The sequence below is a fragment of the Anomaloglossus baeobatrachus genome, chromosome 6, assembly GCF_048569485.1.
Source record: "Anomaloglossus baeobatrachus isolate aAnoBae1 chromosome 6, aAnoBae1.hap1, whole genome shotgun sequence".
NCBI classification, from domain to species: Eukaryota; Metazoa; Chordata; class Amphibia; order Anura; family Aromobatidae; genus Anomaloglossus; species Anomaloglossus baeobatrachus.
This window is the reverse complement of record NC_134358.1, coordinates 119,481,484-119,500,410: the sequence shown is the minus strand read 5'-3', so window position 1 is coordinate 119,500,410 and position 18,927 is coordinate 119,481,484. Positions and strand designations below refer to the sequence as shown.

The following is an 18,927-nucleotide window of genomic DNA, read 5'->3' as shown; positions in this document are numbered from 1 at the left end:
GCTAGCAGCGCTGTCATGCAAAGCCCCTTTCCTGGTTTTTCACCAGGACAAGGTGGTTCTGCGTCCGGTTCCGGAATTTCTCCCTAAGGTGGTATCCCCCTTTCATCTCAATCAGGATATCTCCTTACCTTCTTTTTGTTCTCATCCAGTTCACCAATGTGAAAAGGATTTGCACTTGTTAGATCTGGTGAGAGCACTCAGACTCTACATTTCTCGTACGGCGCCCCTGCGCCGCTCGGATGCACTCTTTGTCCTTAAAGGGTCACAGGCTTCCAAATCAACCTTGGCTCGGTGGATCAAGGAGCCAATTCTCGAAGCCTACCGTTCGGCTGGGCTTCCGGTTCCCTCAGGGCTGAAGGCCCATTCTACCAGAGCCGTGGGAGCGTCCTGGGCTTTGAGGCACCAGGCTACGGCTCAGCAGGTGTGTCAGGCGGCTACCTGGTCGAGCCTGCACACTTTCACGAAACACTATCAGGTGCATACCTATGCTTCGGCGGATGCCAGCCTAGGTAGACGAGTCCTTCAGGCGGCGGTTGCCCACCTGTAGGAAGAGGCCGTTTTACGGCTCTCTTACGAGGTATTATTTTACCCACCCAGGGACTGCTTTTGGACGTCCCAATTGTCTGGGTCTCCCAATGGAGCGACAAAGAAGAAGGGAATTTTGTTTACTTACCGTAAATTCCTTTTCTTCTAGCTCCAATTGGGAGACCCAGCGCCCGCCCCTGTTTTTTTTTGTGTACACATGTTGTTCATGTTGAATGGTTTCAGTTCTCCGATATTCCTTCGGATTGAAGTTACTTTAAACTAGTTTATAATTCTTTTCCTCCTTCTTGCTTTTGCACCAAAACTGAGGAGCCCGTGGGAGCACGGGGGGTGTATAGGCAGAAGGGGAGGGGCTTAACACTTTTAAGTGTAATACTTTGTGCGGCCTCCGGAGGCATAGCCTATACACCCAATTGTCTGGGTCTCCCAATTGGAGCTAGAAGAAAAGGAATTTACGGTAAGTAAACAAAATTCCCTTCATTTGGCCCTGTTTATATCTCCCTTTGGTGCTATGTTTGGTGTTGCGTTTTACTAATGCATACTCTAAATCCATACATAGGCCATTATCGAGGTCCCTATTAGTGATAAGCGAGCACTTCCCTGCTTGAGTGCACAGTACTGAAATTTCTATTGAATTCCATCATACATGAATCAAGCTAGTCCGAGCGTCAAAATGGTGGTCACGAGTACCGTACTGAGCATGATAGTCCTCGCTCACCACTAGTCCCTATTCAGTAGTGTTTTTGGTGTAGATGGAATGGTACAAAATCTTGTAGCAGACTATGGTATTGCAAACAAATATTTTATAGATATAGATATCTATCTATATTATAAATTTGTTCAAATGGAAAATATCAAACACCAATAGTAGACTATGGTACTGCACACACATGATATATTTATAATAAAAAATGATTTCTTTGTCGCTCCATTGGGAGACCCAGACAATTGGGTGTATAGCTTCTGCCTCCGGAGGCCACACAAAGTATTACACTTTAAAAAGTGTAACCCCTCCCCTCTGCCTATACACCCTCCCGTGGATCACGGGCTCCTCTGTTTTATGCTTTGTGTGGAAGGAGGCACACATCCACTCATGCATTCTCATATTAGTTATGTCGTTTGGAAGAAAAGAGGGCCCCCACGGGGCCCCCGGCATGTTCCCTTCTCACCCCACTATGTCGGCGGTGTTGTTAAGGTTGAGATACCCATTGCGGGTACAAAGGCCGGAGCCTCATGCCGTCTCCTTCACCATCCCTTAGCGGCTCTGGGAGAAGTGGGATCCTGAACGGTCATCCAGTTGCTGGGACCGTGCTCCCTCCGCAGCCCCTGTGGGAATCTGCCGGACCGGAGTCTATTCAACCTCAGGGACCGGGCCCTGCAACTATAAGGTACTCTGTGTCCCCATTGGGGAATGTGCAGGAGCGCACCTTCTTCCCGGACGCTGCGGCAGCTGCTGAATTGAGAAGACCGGCGGACTTCCGCGCCGACCGTGCCTGCTTGTCGGGCGCGGTCTCAAATTTAGTCCCCGGCTTCATCGCGGCCTAGTCGCAAAAATCCCGCCCCCGGGCCTGCCTGTCAGGGGTAAGGGCGGGACTGCCGACCTGACGTCGGATGTGAGGGCTGGAGCATCCTGCATGTTTCCTCCCCCCTCACTGATCACTGTGGGGACCCCAGATTCCCGCACTTTCCTGGCGCCGCCCACGGCTCCACTCCTCCCCTGAGATCTCCGGCAGCCATTTTTTGAGCATTCTGCCGGTGGAGGATTCTCAGGCACAGCTCTGCAGCTCCAAGGGGACCTAAAGCTGGGAATCTGGAGGCACACACACCGCTTGTTAGCGGTCGGTAAGCCACACCGGTCACCCGGTGCTGGTCCCCCCCTAGGGTGCCGGAATAGATACGTATTTATATATATATATTTCTGTTCGGTCGGGCTGTATACCCTGTTTTTGCCCATATACCCTCAGTGATCATTCTCCTAGGAGACAACAGCATGTCGTCCACAAGGAGCAAAGCTGTTAAGGCACAGGGTTTTTTTGCGGCCTGTACCTCTTGTGGGGCTATGTTACCTGCGGGTTCCACCTACCCTCACTGTGAGCAATGCTCGACCCCTGTTTCACTTGCTCAGCCGGAGCCTCGGTCACTAGTGGACCCCTCGGCTCATGTAGACCCCCCTGCTCCCCCTGTCCAGGCGCCAGGGACAGAGTTCTCCTCTTTTGCTGAGAAACTCTCTGAGTCACTTTCACAATCCATGGCTCAGTCTATGGACAAATGGTCTGCCAAGCTACTAGAAGCTTTGCAGTCCAGACCGGTCCTTACACAGGCCCCGGCCCCTGTTGGATCGTCACCTCCAGGCCCCTCTCGGTCCGAGCCGCAGGGCGCTCCCAGGTTGGGCCCTAGGTCCCACGCGGAGGACTCCTGCCAGGACCACAGTCCTAGACAGGCTAAGCGGGCTCGCTGGGAATCTTCCCCGACTTCTTCACGCTGCTCGGGTTCCCAGCTTGAGGACTCTCTGGAGGACGAGGCGAACGTCGCAGCTCAGGGTTCTGACCCTGACGTCGCCCTTAACCTTGATACACCTGAGGGGGACGCATTAGTGAATGATCTTATCTCGTCCATCAACCAGGTGTTGGATCGATCACTCTAACTTCAGAGACGCTGTCCAGAAGCCCAGAGCGGTTCCGGACAAGCGCTTTACTAAGCGCCTCACTGACACGCGTTACCCCTTCCCCGCTGAAGTCATTAAGGGGTGGGCTCAATGTCCCAAGGTGGATCCTCCAGTCTCTAGATTGGCGGCTAGATCTGTGGTATCGGTGGCAGATGGCTCATCGCTAAAGGATGCCACTGACAGGCAGATAGAGCTCCTGGTGAAGTCCATCTATGAGGCCACGGGCGCGTCTTTTGCCCCGGCCTTTGCAGCCTTGTGGGCACTCCAAGCTATCTCGGCTTGTCTGACTGAGATTAATGCTGTCACACGTAATTCTGCTCCGCAAGTTGCGTCTTTGACTTCTCAAGCGTCAGCTTTTTCTTCCTACGCCATGAACGCAGTCCTAGACTCGGCTAGCCGTACAGCTGTGGCATCCGCTAACTCTGTGGCAGTCCGCAGGGCCATGTGGCTGCGCGAATGGAAGGCAGACTCGGCCTCCAAGAGGTTCTTAACCGGTTTGCCGTTTGCTGGCGAACGCTTGTTTGGCGAACGATTGGATGACATTATTAAGGAATCCAAGGGAAAGGACTCATCCTTACCCCAGTCCAGACCTAAGAGACCTCAACAACGGAAAATACAATCGAGGTTTCGGTCCTTTCGTCCCTCCGCCAAGCCCCAATCCTCTTCGTCCAGCAGGCAGGAGAAAGGCCAGAGGAACTCCTATGCGTGGCGGTCCAAGTCACGCCCCCAAAAGGTCGCGGCAGGCACTGCCTCCAAGGCGGCCTCCTCATGACTCTCGGCATCCCCTAACCGCATCCTCGGTCGGTGGCAGGCTCTCCCGCTTTGGCGACGCCTGGTGGCCACATGTTCAAGACCGATGGGTGAGAGACATTCTGTCTCACGGTTACAGGATAGAGTTCAGCTCCCGTCCTGCGGCTCGTTTCTTCAGAACCTCTCTGCCCCCCGCTCAGGCCGACGCACTTTTTCAGGCGGTGGACGCTCTGAAGACAGAAGGAGTTGTGACCCCCGTTCCCCTTCAGGAACGTGGTCGCGGTTTTTACTCCAACTTGTTCGTGGTGCCAAAAAAGGACGGATCATTCTGTCCCGTTCTGGACCTCAAACTGCTCAACAGACACGTGAGAACCAGACGGTTTCGGATGGAATCTCTCCGCTCGGTCATCGCCTCGATGTCACAAGGAGACTTCCTAGCATCGATCGACATCAAAGATGCTTATCTCCACGTGCTGATCGCACCCGAACATCAACGCTTCTTGCGTTTCGCCATCAGGGACGAACACCTTCAGTTCGTGGCATTGCCTTTCGGCCTGGCGACAGCCCCACGGGTTTTCACCAAAGTCATGGCATCCGTCGTGGCGGTCCTACACTCTCAGGGCCACTCGGTGATTCCCTACCTAGACGATCTCCTAGTCAGGGCCCCTTCTCGGGTGGCGTGTCAACACAGCCTCACAGTCGCTCTGACGACTCTCCAGCAGTTCGGGTGGATCATCAACTTCCCGAAATCCAAGTTGACACCGACCCAATCACTGACTTACCTCGGGATGGAGTTTCATACACAGTCAGCGGTAGTCAAGCTACCGCGAGACAAACAGATTTCTCTGCAGGCAGGGGTGCAATCACTTCTTCGGAGTCAGTCACACTCCTTAAGGCGCCTCATGCACTTCCTGGGGAAAATGGTGGCAGCGATGGAGGCAGTGCCGTTCGCGCAATTCCATCTACGGCAGCTCCAATGGGACATTCTCCGCAAATGGGACAGGAGGTCGGCTTCCCTCGACAGGAACGTCTCTCTTTCCCTTGCAACCAAGACGTCACTTCAGTGGTGGCTCCTTCCCAATTCTCTATCGCAGGGAAAATCCTTCCTACCCCCAACCTGGGCTGTGGTCACCACGGACGCGAGCCTGTCAGGGTGGGGAGCGGTTTTTCTCCACCACAGGGCTCAGGGAACCTGGACTCCGATGGAGTCTTCCCTTCAGATCAATGTTCTGGAAATAAGGGCAGTGTATCTAGCCCTATTGGCTTTTCAGCGGTGGCTGGAGGGCAGGCAGATCCGTATCCAGTCGGACAACGCCACTGCCGTCGCATACATCAACCACCAAGGCGGCACTCGCAGTCGTCAAGCCTTCCAGGAAGTCCGGCGGATTCTGCAGTGGGTGGAAGCCACAGCCTCCACCATCTCCGCAGTTCACATCCCGGGCGTAGAAAACTGGGAGGCAGATTTTCTCAGTCGTCAGGGCATGGATGCGGGGGAATGGTCTCTGCACCCAGAAGTGTTTCGAGAGATCTGTCGCCGCTGGGGAACGCCGGACGTCGATCTCATGGCGTCACGGCACAACAACAAAGTCCCAGCATTCATGGCACGGTCTCAGGATCACAGAGCTCTGGCGGCGGACGCGTTAGTTCAGGACTGGTCGCAGTTCCGACTGCCTTATGTGTTTCCTCCTCTGGCGATGCTGCCCAGAGTGTTACGCAAGATCAGATCCGACTGCCGTCGCGCCATTCTCGTCGCTCCAGACTGGCCGAGGCGGTCGTGGTACCCGGATCTGTGGCATCTCACGGTGGGTCAGCCGTGGGCGCTTCCAGACTGCCCAGACTTGCTGTCACAAGGGCCATTTTTCCATCTGAATTCTGTGGCCCTCAACCTGACTGTGTGGCCATTGAGTCCTGGCTCCTAGCGTCTTCAGGGTTATCTCAGGATGTCATTGCCACCATGAGACAAGCCAGAAAGCCAATGTCCGCCAAGATCTATTATAGGTCTTGGCAAATCTTCTTATCCTGGTGCTCTGATAACGGTTTCTCTCCATGGCCGTTTGCCTTACCCACTTTTTTTTCATTTCTCCAATCCGGAATGGACAAGGGTTTGTCACTCTGCTCTCTCAAGGGCCAAGTATCGGCGCTCTCTGTATTTTTTCAAAAGCGCCTAGCCAGGCTTCTGCAGGTCCGCACGTTCCTGCAGGGAGTTTGCCACATAGTCCCACCTTACAAGCGTCCGCTGGAACCCTGGGATCTTAAGAGGGTGCTAACGGCTCTTCAGAAACCACCTTTCGAGCCGCTGCGGGATGTCTCTTTATCATGTCTTTCGCAAAAGGTGGCCTTTCTAGTGGCAATTACATCACTCCGGAGAGTGTCTGAGCTTGCAGCGCTATCATGCAAAGCCCCCTTCCTGGTGTTTCACCAGGATAAGGTGGTTCTGCGTCCGGTTCCGGAATTTCTCCCTAAGGTGGTATCTACTTTTCACCTCAATCAGGATATCTCCTTACCTTCATTTTGCCCTAATCCAATTCACCAATGTGAAAAGGATTTGCACTCTTTGGATCTGGTGAGAGCACTCCGGCTCTACGTGTCTCGCACGGCGCCCCTGCGTCGTTCAGATGCGCTCTTTGTCCTTGTCGCTGGCCAGCGTAAGGGTTCGCAGGCTTCCAAGTGAACCTTGGCTCGGTGGATCAAGGAACCGATTCTCGAAGCCTACCGTTCTTCTGGGCTTCCGCTTCCTTCAGGGCTGAAAGCCCATTCTACCAGAGCCGTGGGTGCGTCCTGGGCATTGCGGCACCGGGCTACGGCTCAGCAGGTGTGTCAGGCAGCGACGTGGTCTAGTCTGCACACTTTCACGAAACACTATCAAGTGCATACCTATGCTTCGGCAGACGCCAGTCTAGGTAGGCGAGTCCTTCAGGCGACGGTTGCCCACCTGTAAGAGGAGGGCCGTTTCGGCTCTTGTTATTGAGGTATTTTTTTTTTTTTCTTACCCACCCAGGGACTGCTTTTGGACGTCCCAATTGTCTGGGTCTCCCAATGGAGCGACAAAGAAGAAGGGAATTTTGTTTACTTACCGTAAATTCCTTTTCTTTGTCGCTCCATTGGGAGACCCAGACAATTGGGTGTATAGCTTCTGCCTCCGGAGGCCACACAAAGTTTTACACTTTAAAAAGTGTAACCCCTCCCCTCTGCCTATACACCCTCCCGTGCATCACGGGCCCATCAGTTTTTTGCTTTGTGTTGAAGGAGGCACACATGCACGCAAGCTCCACATTTTAGTCAGCAGCAGCTGCTGACTTTATCGGATGGAAGAAAATAGGGCCCCTAACAGGGCCCCCGGCATGCTCCCTTCTCACCCCACTCTGGTCGGCGGTGCTGTTAAGGTTGAGGTACCCATTGCGGGTACAAAGGCTGGAGCCACATGCCGTTATCCTTCCCCATCCCTTAGGGGCTCTGGGAGAAGTGGGATCCTAACCGGTCACCATGCACTGGGACCGGGCTCCCTCCGCAGCCCCTGGGGGAATCTGACGGACAGGAGATCGGGTATCATCAGGGACAGGCCCTGCTTCTATGAGGTACTCTGTGTCCCCTTGGGGACGGCGCATAGAGCGCCTGTGTAACAGACGCTGCAGCGGCTGCTGTGTGTTTTGACACCTCCAGCTCCACCGCCGGGACTACCGCGCCGACCGCGCTTGTTTGCCGGCCGGGTTACTAACTTTAGTCCCCGGCTTCTGCGGCCTAGTACCGCATACTCCCGCCCCCGGGCCTGCCAGTCAGGGGTAAGGGCGGGACGCTAGACTGAACATCAGCGGTGAGGGCTGGAGCATACTAGGTATCCTCCTCCCCCCTCACTGAGCACTGCGGGGCACCAGATTCCCGCACTTTCTGAGGCACGCCCACGGCTCCCTCCTCCTCTGAGAACGCTGGCAGCCATTGCTATCTGCACTTCTGCCGGTGGAGAACTTCAGACCGAGCTCCACAGCTCTGGGAGGCCCAGGCAGGGAATCTGGTGGACACACAACCGCTGAGGGCGGTCGGTAAGCCGCACCGGTTACCTGGTGCTGGCCCCCCCGGGTGCCGAAGAGTATATATATATATATATATATATATATATATATATATATATATATATGTCCATATACTGTATACATTGCTCTGTTCGGCCGCATAATTTGCTTTTGGCTATATACCCTCACTGATTGCTCTAAGAGGAGACAACAGCATGTCGTCCGCAAAAAGCAAGGGTGCCAAGGCACAGGCTTATTTTGCAACCTGTACCTCTTGTGCGGCTATGTTACCTGCAGGTTCCACCTACCCTCATTGTGTGCAATGCTCGGCCCCTGTGACACTCACTCAGCCGGAGCCTCAGCCACGGGGGGGACCCCCGGCCCAGGTAGAACCACCGGCTACCACTGTCCAGGTGGCAGGGACAGAGTTTGCAGTGCTGGCTGACAAACTTTCTGAGTCACTTTCACAATCCATGACTCAGTCTATGGATAGATGGTCTGCTAAGATACTAGAAGCTTTGCAGTCCAGACCTGTAACACAGGCCCCGGGCACTGTTGAATCATTGCCCCCAGGCCCCCTTCGGTTGGAGCAGCAAAGTGCTCCTGGGGTGACTTCTAGGTCCCACGGGGAGGACTCCGACACGTACCGCAGTCCCAGACCGGCTAAGCGGGCTCGCTAGGAGCTTCCCTCGACTTCTTCACACTGCTCAGGGTCTCAGCATGAGGACTCTCTGGAGGATGAAGCGGAGGTGGCAGATCAGGGCTCTGATCCTGACGCTGCTCTCAATCTTGATACACCTGAAGGGGACGCCATAGTAAATGACCTTATAGCGTCCATCAACCAGGTGCTAGAACTTTCTCCTCCACCTCCACCGATTGAGGAGTCAGCTTCTCAGCAGGAGAAATTCCAATTTAGGTTTCCCAAACGTATACGCAGTGCGTTTTTAGATCACTCCAACTTCAGAGATACAGTCCAGAAACACCGAGCATTTCCGGACAAGCGCTTTACTAAGCGCCTTAATGACACACGTTACCCCTTCCCCATTGAAGTAGTTAAGGGTTGGGCTCAGTGTCCCAAGGTGGATCCTCCGGTCTCTAGACTGGCGGCTAGATCCATAGTAGCAGTGGCGGATGGTTCATCGCTCAAAGATGCCACTGACAGGCAAATAGAGCTCCTGATGAAATCCATCTATGAAGCCATAGGCGCGTCTTTTGCTCCGGCATTCGCAGCCGTATGGGCACTCCAAGCTATCTCAGCTTGTCTGTCTGAGATTAATGCAGTCACACGTGCCTCTACTCCGCAGGTTGTGTCTTTAACCTCTCAGGCGTCGGCTTTTGCGTCCTACGCCATGAATGCTGTCCTGGACTCTGCGGGCCGTACAGCGGTAGCATCCGCCAATTTAGTGGCAGTTCGCAGGGCCATGTGGCTACGCGAATGGAAGGCAGACTCTGCTTCCAAGAAGTTCTTAACCGGTTTGCCATTTTCTGGCGACCGTCTGTTTGGCGAGCAATTGGATTAAATTATTAAACAATCCAAGGGAAAGGACTCGTCATTACCCCAGTCCAAACCAAACAGACCTCAGCAACGGAGGATACAACCGAGGTTTCGGTCCTTTCGGCCCTCAGCCACGTCTCAATTCTCCACGTCCAACAGGCCACAGAAGGGCCAGAGGAACTCTGCTTCATGGAGGTCTAAGTCACGTCCTAAAAAGACCGCCGGAGGAACCGCCCCCAAGGCGGCTTCCTCATGACTTTCGGCCTCCCCAGACCGCATCCTCGGTCGGTGGCAGGCTCTCCCGCTTTTGCGACGCCTGGTTGCCACATGTCCAAGACCGATGGGTGAGAGACATTCTGTCTCACGGTTACAGGATAGAGCTCAGCTCTCGTCCTCCGACTCGTTTCTTCAGAACATCTCCGCCCCCAGAGCGAGCCGATGCTCTTTTTCAGGCGGTGAACACTCTGAAGGCAGAAGGAGTGGTGATTCCTGTTCCCCTTCAAGAATGTGGTCGCGGTTTTTACTCCAACTTGTTTGTGGTGCCAAAAAAGGACGGATCATTCCGTCCCATTCTGGACCTCAAACTGCTCAACCGACACGTGAAAACCAGACAGTTCCGGATGGAATCTCTCCGCTCCGTCATCGCCTCGATGTCCCAAGGAGACTTCCTAGCATCAATCGACATCAGGGATGCTTATCTCCACGTGCCGATTGCACCAGAGCATCAACGCTTCCTGCGTTTCGCCATCGGAGACGAACACCTTCAGTTCGTGGCACTGCCTTTTGGCCTGGCGACAGCCCCACGGGTCTTCACCAAGGTCATGGCAGCAGTGGTGGCAGTCCTGCACTCTCAGGGACACTCGGTGATCCCTTACTTAGACGATCTTCTAGTCAAAGCACCCTCCCGGGTGGCATGCCAACACAGCCTGAACACTGCTCTGGAGACTCTCCAGAGGTTCGGGTGGATCATCAATTTCCCAAAGTCAAATTTGACACCGACCCAATCGCTAACTTACCTCGGGATGGAATTTCATACTCTCTCAGCAATAGTGAAGCTCCCGCTGGACAAACAGCGTTCACTACAGACAGGGGTGCAATCTCTCCTTCGAGCCCAGTCTCACCCCTTGAGGCGGCTCATGCACTTCCTAGGGAAGATGGTGGCAGCAATGGAGGCAGTTCCATTTGCGCAGTTTCATCTGCGTCCACTCCAATGGGACATTCTCCGCAAATGGGACAGGAGGTCGACGTCCCTCGACAGGAACGTCTCTCTTTCTCGGGCAACCAAAGCCTCTCTTCAGTGGTGGCTTCTTCCCACTTCCCTGTCGAAAGGGAAATCCTTCCTGCCCCCATCCTGGGCTGTGGTCACGACGGACGCGAGTCTGTCAGGGTGGGGAGCGGTCTTCCTCCACCACAGGGCTCAGGGAACCTGGACTCAGACAGAGTCCTCCCTTCAGATCAATGTTCTGGAGATAAGGGCAGTGTATCTAGCCTTAAAGGCGTTCCAGCTGTGGCTGGAAGGCAGGCAGATCCGAATTCAGTCGGACAACGCCACGGCGGTGGCGTACATCAACCACCAAGGCGGCACACGCAGTCGTCAAGCCTTCCAAGAAGTTCGGCGGATTCTGCTGTGGGTGGAAGCCACAGCCTCCACCATATCCGCAGTTCACATCCCGGGCGTAGAAAACTGGGAAGCAGACTTTCTCAGTCGCCAGGGCATGGACGCAGGGGAATGGTCTCTTCACCCGGACGTGTTTCAAGAGATCTGTTGCCGCTGGGGAACGCCAGACGTCGATCTAATGGCGTCCCGGCACAACAACAAGGTCCCGGCATTCATGGCACGGTCTCAAGATCAGAGCTCTGGCGGCAGACGCATTAGTTCAGGATTGGTCGCAGTTTCGACTGCCCTATGTATTTCCCCCTCTGGCACTGCTGCCCAGAGTGTTACGCAAGATCAAGTCCGACTGCCGCCGCGCCATCCTCATCGCCCCAGACTGGCCGAGGAGGTCGTGGTACCCGGATCTGTGGCATCTCACAGTGGGTCAACCATGGGCACTACCAGACCGACCAGACTTGCTGTCTCAAGGGCCTTTTTTCCATCTGAATTCTGCGGCCCTCAACCTGACTGTGTGGCCATTGAGTCCTGGATCCTAGCGTCTTCAGGGTTATCTCAAGAGGTCATTGCCACTATGAGACAGGCCAGGAAACCAACGTCCGCCAAGATCTACCACAGGACGTGGAGGATCTTCTTATCCTGGTGCTCTGATCAGGGGTTTACTCCCTGGCTGTTTGCATTGCCCACTTTTCTGTCTTTCCTTCAATCCGGATTAAACAAGGGTTTGTCTCTCGGCTCTCTCAAGGGACAGGTATCGGCGCTTTCCGTGTTTTTTCAAAAGCGTCTAGCCAGGCTTCCGCAGGTACGCACGTTCCTGCAGGGAGTTTGCCACATAGTCCCACCTTACAAGCGTCCGCTAGAACCCTGGGATCTTAACAGGGTGCTAACGGCTCTTCAGAAACCACCTTTCGAGCCGATGAGGGATGTTTCTCTTTCACGCCTTTCGCAGAAGGTGGTCTTCCTAGTGGCAGTCACATCACTTCGGAGAGTGTCTGAGCTAGCAGCGCTGTCATGCAAAGACCCCTTCCTGGTGTTTCACCAGGATAAGGTGGTTCTGCGTCCGGTCCCGGAGTTTCTCCCGAAGGTGGTATCCCCTTTTCATCTCAATCAGGATATCTCCTTACCTTCTTTTTGTCCCAATCCAGTTCGCCAATGTGAAAAGGATTTGCACTTGTTAGATCTCGTGAGAGCTCTCCGACTCTATATTTCTCGTACGGCGCCCCTGCGCCGTTCTGATGCGCTCTTTGTCCTTGTCGCTGGCCAGCGTAAAGGGTCGCAGGCTTCCAAGTCAACTTTGGCTCGGTGGATCAAGGAACCGATTCTTGAGGCCTACCGTTCTTCTGGGCTTCCGGTTCCTTCAGGGCTGAAAGCCCATTCTACCAGAGCCGTGGGTGCGTCCTGGGCATTGCGGCACCAGGCTACGACTCAGCAGGTGTGTCAGGCGGCTACCTGGTCGAGTCTGCACACTTTCACAAAACACTATCAGGTGCATGCCTATGCTTCGGCAGATGCCAGCCTAGGTAGGCGAGTCCTTCAGGCGGCAGTTGCCCACCTGTAGGAGGGGGCCGTTTTACGGCTCTTTTTATCGAGGTATTCTTTTACCCACCCAGGGACTGCTTTTGGACGTCCCAATTGTCTGGGTCTCCCAATGGAGCGACAAAGAAGAAGGGAATTTTGTTTACTTACCGTAAATTCCTTTTCTTCTAGCTCCTATTGGGAGACCCAGCACCCGCCCCTGTTCCCTTCGGGCTGTTGTTCTTTTGTGTACACATGTTGTTCATGTTGAATTGTTCTTTGGTTCATGGTTTAGTTCTCCGAACATCCTTCGGATTGAGTTTACCTTAGACCAATTTATAAGTTTCCTCCTTCCTGCTTTGGCACCAAAACTGATGGGCCCGTGATGCACGGGAGGGTGTATAGGCAGAGGGGAGGGGTTACACTTTTTAAAGTGTAATACTTTGTGTGGCCTCCGGAGGCATAAGCTATACACCCAATTGTCTGGGTCTCCCAATAGGAGCTAGAAGAAAAGGAATTTACGGTAAGTAAACAAAATTCCCTTCATTGGTATTATGACTGGTAGTATTTTATTTATTTTTGAATAATTGCAGCCCACTAGCGACTTATCTCACAATATGCTTATACAGCAGCAGACATTGTGGCCTGTAAATCAACACTTACTGACATCTACACTTTGACTGCAGGCTCCACATATGTGCACAGAGAATTGGTGACTTTGTGTGTGCTGGTTTGTATATGTAAGTGTGTACTCTGGTCATGTGTACACGTATAGACACACTTATGTTATGATGGCTGTCCTTTTCATATTATAGACTGGTAATAATGTAACAGTGATTTTCCTGACTGAGAGAGCCTGGGAGACCTTCCGACCAAACACAGGCTGCCTGGAGCCTCTGACTATATATTTTGCGGACTATGGTAAAGGTATGTTTCTACTATCTAACATTTTCCTTAATTTGTATTTTAAAGAAAGGGAAAGGGAGGAAAGTCAAAATTATTTACAGAGATTGTAGGAGATCCACAGCTGCTATAAACTCATAAATGTCAATACATATAACATCTTCAGTAACACTTTTCAAAATTCAGACATATTGGGCTACCAAAGTAAGAAAAGGAGAGGGCAAGAAGAAAGTAAACATTTTTTTTTAAATTGTTTTATTGAAAACTGTTACATAACAATAATACATGTATTCCAAAAGACTTGTTTAGAAGTAGGAAAGAAAAGTACAACAATATGCATTGTTCTTCAAAAGGCATATATATAAAGGAGCCGCTCAGGTACACGCATCATTACATAGCATGGTATTAGCAAGGCAATTAAAACCCATGTTGTGTTGAAGAAGCATAGTAGAAACAATATACTTGTTACTCTTCTAACATCAAACCTAAAGTACAAGCTCAGAATTGAAACTGTTCATATCTAACAATAAAACCTTTTGTTGCCCACTATAAGATTCCCACCTACATCTTCAAACTATATGTAGCTTAGTATAAAGAATACCTCAATTGTGAAAGAAGGAAATAGGAAAAATGATCCGGCACTGATTCTCCTTTTAAGATAAAATCTCCAAAGTCTTTACATGTTATGATTAAGGACTCCAGTTGTTTTTATGGTGTAGTCCGAAACGCGTAAAGTTTCCATGTAAAGATTCATACTCGGCCTTCACGATGTTTTTAATATTTCTAATAAAGACTTTGGAGATTTTATCTTAAAAGGAGAATCAGTGCCGGATCATTTTTCCTATTTCCTTCATCCACTAACCGGTTGGGACTCACCGACGGATCCTAGGCACCTGCAAGGTCCAGCAGTCCGGGCAACAGGTGAGCTGAAGAATTTTTCTTTCCTTCAATTGTGAAAGACCATCTGCACTGATGAGTTCCATATGTCCCATTTCTTATCAAATTTCTGATGGCATCCTCTGTTATGATACACTGCTTTCTCATATGTGATTAATATGTTTATGGAAACAGAAGAAGAAGAAGACACTTAACGTTGGGGGAGAATTACACATCCATTTTGTAGCTATAGATTTCCTGGCAAGAAATAGTTTTTCTAAGAAAGATTTGGTATGATGCCTCCATTTTTCCTCCTCCAGTAGCCAACTAAACATATTTTAGGATCTAGTGGAACGAGAATGGATATCAGAGAGGATAGAAAGGTGACTATACTCGGCCAGAGGGGGAGAATAATTGGACAAGCCCAAACCATGTGCCAGGAATCTGCGTTTAAGGTGTGACACCACAGACTGTCAGAAGAGGGTAATCTACCCAATCAGTGCAACCTTGATGGGGTTAGAGAGGCTTGGTGAATAATATATAATTGAATCATTTTTTGTTCACCATGGGTGAGACCTAAAAGGGGGGATTCCCAGATCTCCTCTCAGACCTCCCCACTAATAGTGGGATTAAGCAGCTCCTACTTATTTTTCACCTTTGGTGAAGTAGAATCAATACCTATTGATAGCATGTATATGTATAGGGTGGATATGAGACCTTGCAGGCCTTGTGACTAAAGAATACCTATCAATGGGAAGATAGATATGGTCACCTTTACATTTTGTGAATGCAATTGTGATTGGAGAGCGGACTTTAACCCCTTCACCCAAACAATTTTTCTCCCCTTCTTCCAAGAGCCATAACTTTTTTTTTTATTCTTCCTTCAATATTGCCACATGAGGGGTTGTTTTTTGAGAACCAAGTTGTACTTTTGAATAAAACCATTAGTTTTACCAAATAGTGTACTGGAAAACGGAAAAAAAAATCCAAGTGCGATGAAATTGGGGAAAAAAAGTGCAATTGCATGTTTGCTTTTGGGGTCTTTTATTCACCCTGTTCACTATATGGTAAACATTAGGTGTCAGTATGATGCCTCAGTTTGGTACGAGTTTGTAGATACCAACAAATTCAGACGTTTTTCCAAAAAATGAACAGCACTTTTAGCACCATTTTCCTAGATCCGTAACATTCTCATTTTTTTCAGATCTGGGGCTCAGTGATGGCTTATTTTTTGTGTCTTGATCTAAAGTTTTTAATAATACCATTTCTTCGTCGCTCCATTGGGAGACCCAGACGATTGGGTGTATAGCTACTGCCTCGGGAGGCCACACAAAGCATTACACTAAAAAGTGTAAGGCCCCTCCCCTTCTGGCTATACACCCCCAGTGGGATCACTGGCTCACCAGTTTTCGGCTTTGTGCGAAGGAGGTCAGACATCCACGCATAGCTCCACTGTTTAGTCAGCAGTAGCTGCTGACTATATCGGATGGAAGAAAAGAGGGCCCATATGGGGCCCCCAGCATGCTCCCTTCTCACCCCACTGGTGGTTTGTAAGGTTGAGGTACCTATTGCTGGTACGGCGGCTGGAGCCCACATGCTGTTTTCCTTCCCCATCCCCCTGAGGGGCTCTGAGGAAGTGGGATCTTACCGGCCCCAAAGCCCTGAGGCCGGGCTCCATCCACAGACCCATTGAACCTGCTGGATGTGGAGCGGGAGTGCCGTTCAGGGACATGGCCCTGCACCATTCAGGTACTCTGTGTCCCCGTACACACAGGCACAGCACACTCCAGACTTGCTGGGTGTGCTAGTGCGCCGGGGACAGTAAAGGGTTACAGTCACTGCAGCCTAGCTGAGTGACTTTATTTATTGGGAACTACCGCGCCGGACGCTCCGGGAGCGGCGGCGCGGCTGGGACTTGTAGTGCGCCGGGGACTTAGCGCCAACCGCGCTTTTACGGCGGCGGCGCTTATAAATCCAGTCCCCGGCTTTCTTTTTCGCTCCTAATTGGGAGACCCAGACAGTGGGTGTATAGCTACTGCCTCTGGAGGCCGCACAAAGAACTACACTTAAAAGTGTAAGGCCCCTCCCCTTCTGGCTATACACCCTCCCGTAGGAGTACGGATTCCTCAGTTTTAGCTTTGTGCGCAGGAGGTCAGACACGCACGCATAGCTCCATTGTTTTTAGTCAGCAGCAGCTGCTGACTATGTCGGATGGAAGAAAAGAGGGCCCATACAGGGCTCCCAGCATGCTCCCTTCTCACCCCACTGTATGTCGGAGGTGTTTGTAAGGTTGAGGTACCCATTGCGGGTACGGCGGCAGGAGCCCACATGCTGATTCCTTCCCCATCCCTTTTTACAGGGCTCTGGGTGAAGTGGGATTTACTGGTCTCCAGGCACTGAGACCGTGCTCCATCTACAGCCCCTGGAGAAGATGCTGGATGGAGCGGAGTACATCAGGGACATGGCCCTGCTTCCTCAAGGTACTCTGTGTCCCCGTGCATTTGGCGCTCACACCGCAGCATGCTGGGTGTTGTAGTGCGCCGGGGACATCAGCGCTGCGGCGCTTGTGCCATGGCCTCATTCAGCTTCGCTGAAGCAGGCACACTTCTGGGAATCGGTCGCGCCGGCCGCTGGGACTGCGGCGCGGCTGGCACTTGTGGTGCGCCGGGGACTTCAGCGCGGGCCGCGCTTTTACGGCGGCCGCGCTGATAACTCGAGTCCCCGGCTTTTGCGGCCTGCTTCCGTTCGTTCCCGCCCCCAGACCTGCCAGTCAGGAGAGGGGCGGGACGCTGGTCAGTGCATCAGCGCCGAGGGCTGGAGTCGTTTTTACATACTCCAGCCCTCACAATCGGCACAGAGGGGACACTGTTTCCCGCACTTTTGTTTAGGAACTCCCACGGACCGCCCCTCTCCACAGACGCCGGCAGCCATTCCTGCTGACACGCTGAGCTGCAGAGGGGAGCCGGGGAGACCCAGACAAGGAATTCTGCGCCTCTTACCCGCTATTCAGCGGGCGGTAAGCAGCCCTCAGGGCTCACCCCCTCTTGTGCCAGTAGTATTCTTAGTATTTTGTTTCTACAAATACTTTGTATTGCATAGCGCTGGTCGCCCTTTGGCTATAGACTCTCTCACATTGCAGAGAGCCAGCAGCATGTCGTCCGTAAAACGCAAGGGTGCCAAGGCACAGACATTATATGCTTCCTGCACCGCATGTGGGACTTTTCTACCGGCAGGCTCCACGGACCCCCATTGTGTGCAGTGCTCGGCCCCTGCGGCGCTTGCACAGTCGGGACCTCTGCTGGACGTGACCCAGGGTGTACCACCTGTGAATGCTGTCCAGGTGACAGGAACTGAGTTTGCAGCTTTTGCTGACAGAATGTCTCTCACTATGTCACAAATTCTTGACACATTGCGAGCTAGGCCTGTACTTCAGGCCACGGACACTGTGCAATCATTGCCCCCTGGTCCCCCTCAGCTGAATTACCTCCAAGCTCCGGGACGGGCACATACACCTCAGGGTGAAGACTCTGACTCGGACGATGGCCCCGGGCAGCCTAAGCGGGCTCGCTATGACGGGCCTTCACATTCATCTCAATGGTCAGGATCCCAGCGAGATGAATCTATGGGTGATGAGGCGGACGTAACTGATCAGGATTCTGATCCTGGGACCGCTCTCAATCTAGATACACCAGATGGTGACGCCATAGTTAATGATCTTATATTTAACATCAATAAGATGTTAAATATTTCCCCACCAGCTCCTCTTGTAGAGGAGTCAGCTTCGCAGCACGAGAGAATCCATTTCAGATACCCTAAGCGTACATTAAGCACTTTTCTGGACCACGCTGACTTTAGAGACGCAATCCAGAAACCCCACGCTTATCCTGAAAGGCGTTTTCTTTTTCGCTCCTAATTGGGAGACCCAGACAATTGGGTGTATAGCTATTGCCTCCGGAGGCCACACAAAGTATTACACTTAAAAGTGTAAGGCCCCTCCCCTTCTGGCTATACACCCCCAGTGGGATCACTGGCTCACCAGTTTTGTGCTTTGTGCGAAGGAGGCAACACATCCACGCATAGCTCCACTGTTTAGTCAGCAGCAGCTGCTGACTATGTCGGATGGAAGAAAAGAGGGCCCATACGAGGGCCCCCAGCATGCTCCCTTCTCACCCCACTTCATGTCGGAGGTGTTTGTTAAGGTTGAGGTACCCATTGCGGGTACGGAGGCTGGAGCCCACATGCTGCTTCCTTCCCCATCCCTTTTTACAGGGCTCTGGGTGAAGTGGGATTTACTGGTCTCCAGGCACTGAGGCCGTGCTCCATCCACAGCCCCTGGTATCTGCTGGACATGGAGCGGAGTATCTTCAGGGACATGGCCCTGCTACATGGAGGTACTCTGTGTCCCTGTGGGGACCGCGCAGACACACGGCAGCACTGCTGGGTGTGTTAGTGCGCCAGGGACAGCGGCGCTGTCCGCACTAGTGCCATCGCACACCACAGCGTTGCTGGGTGTGTTAGTGTATTGGGTGACTACCGCGCTAACCGCCGCTGCCGTTTTTAT

General features: G+C 52.3%; 1 protein-coding gene across 5 annotated transcripts in view; it reads left to right on the top strand.

Moving 5' to 3' along the window:
* Window positions 1–18,927, top strand: part of ORC5 (origin recognition complex subunit 5) — an 85,427-nt gene that overhangs the window by 27,269 nt on the left and 39,231 nt on the right. For all 5 annotated transcript variants that reach the window (XR_012724443.1, XM_075316314.1, XM_075316313.1 and 2 more), the window contains one exon: window positions 13,403–13,514. Coding sequence is in view for 4 of the 5 variants with exons in the window: in XM_075316314.1 (XP_075172429.1) it covers window positions 13,403–13,514 (112 nt within the window). In the remaining variant the exon portion in view is untranslated. The remainder of the gene's footprint in view (window positions 1–13,402; window positions 13,515–18,927) is intronic.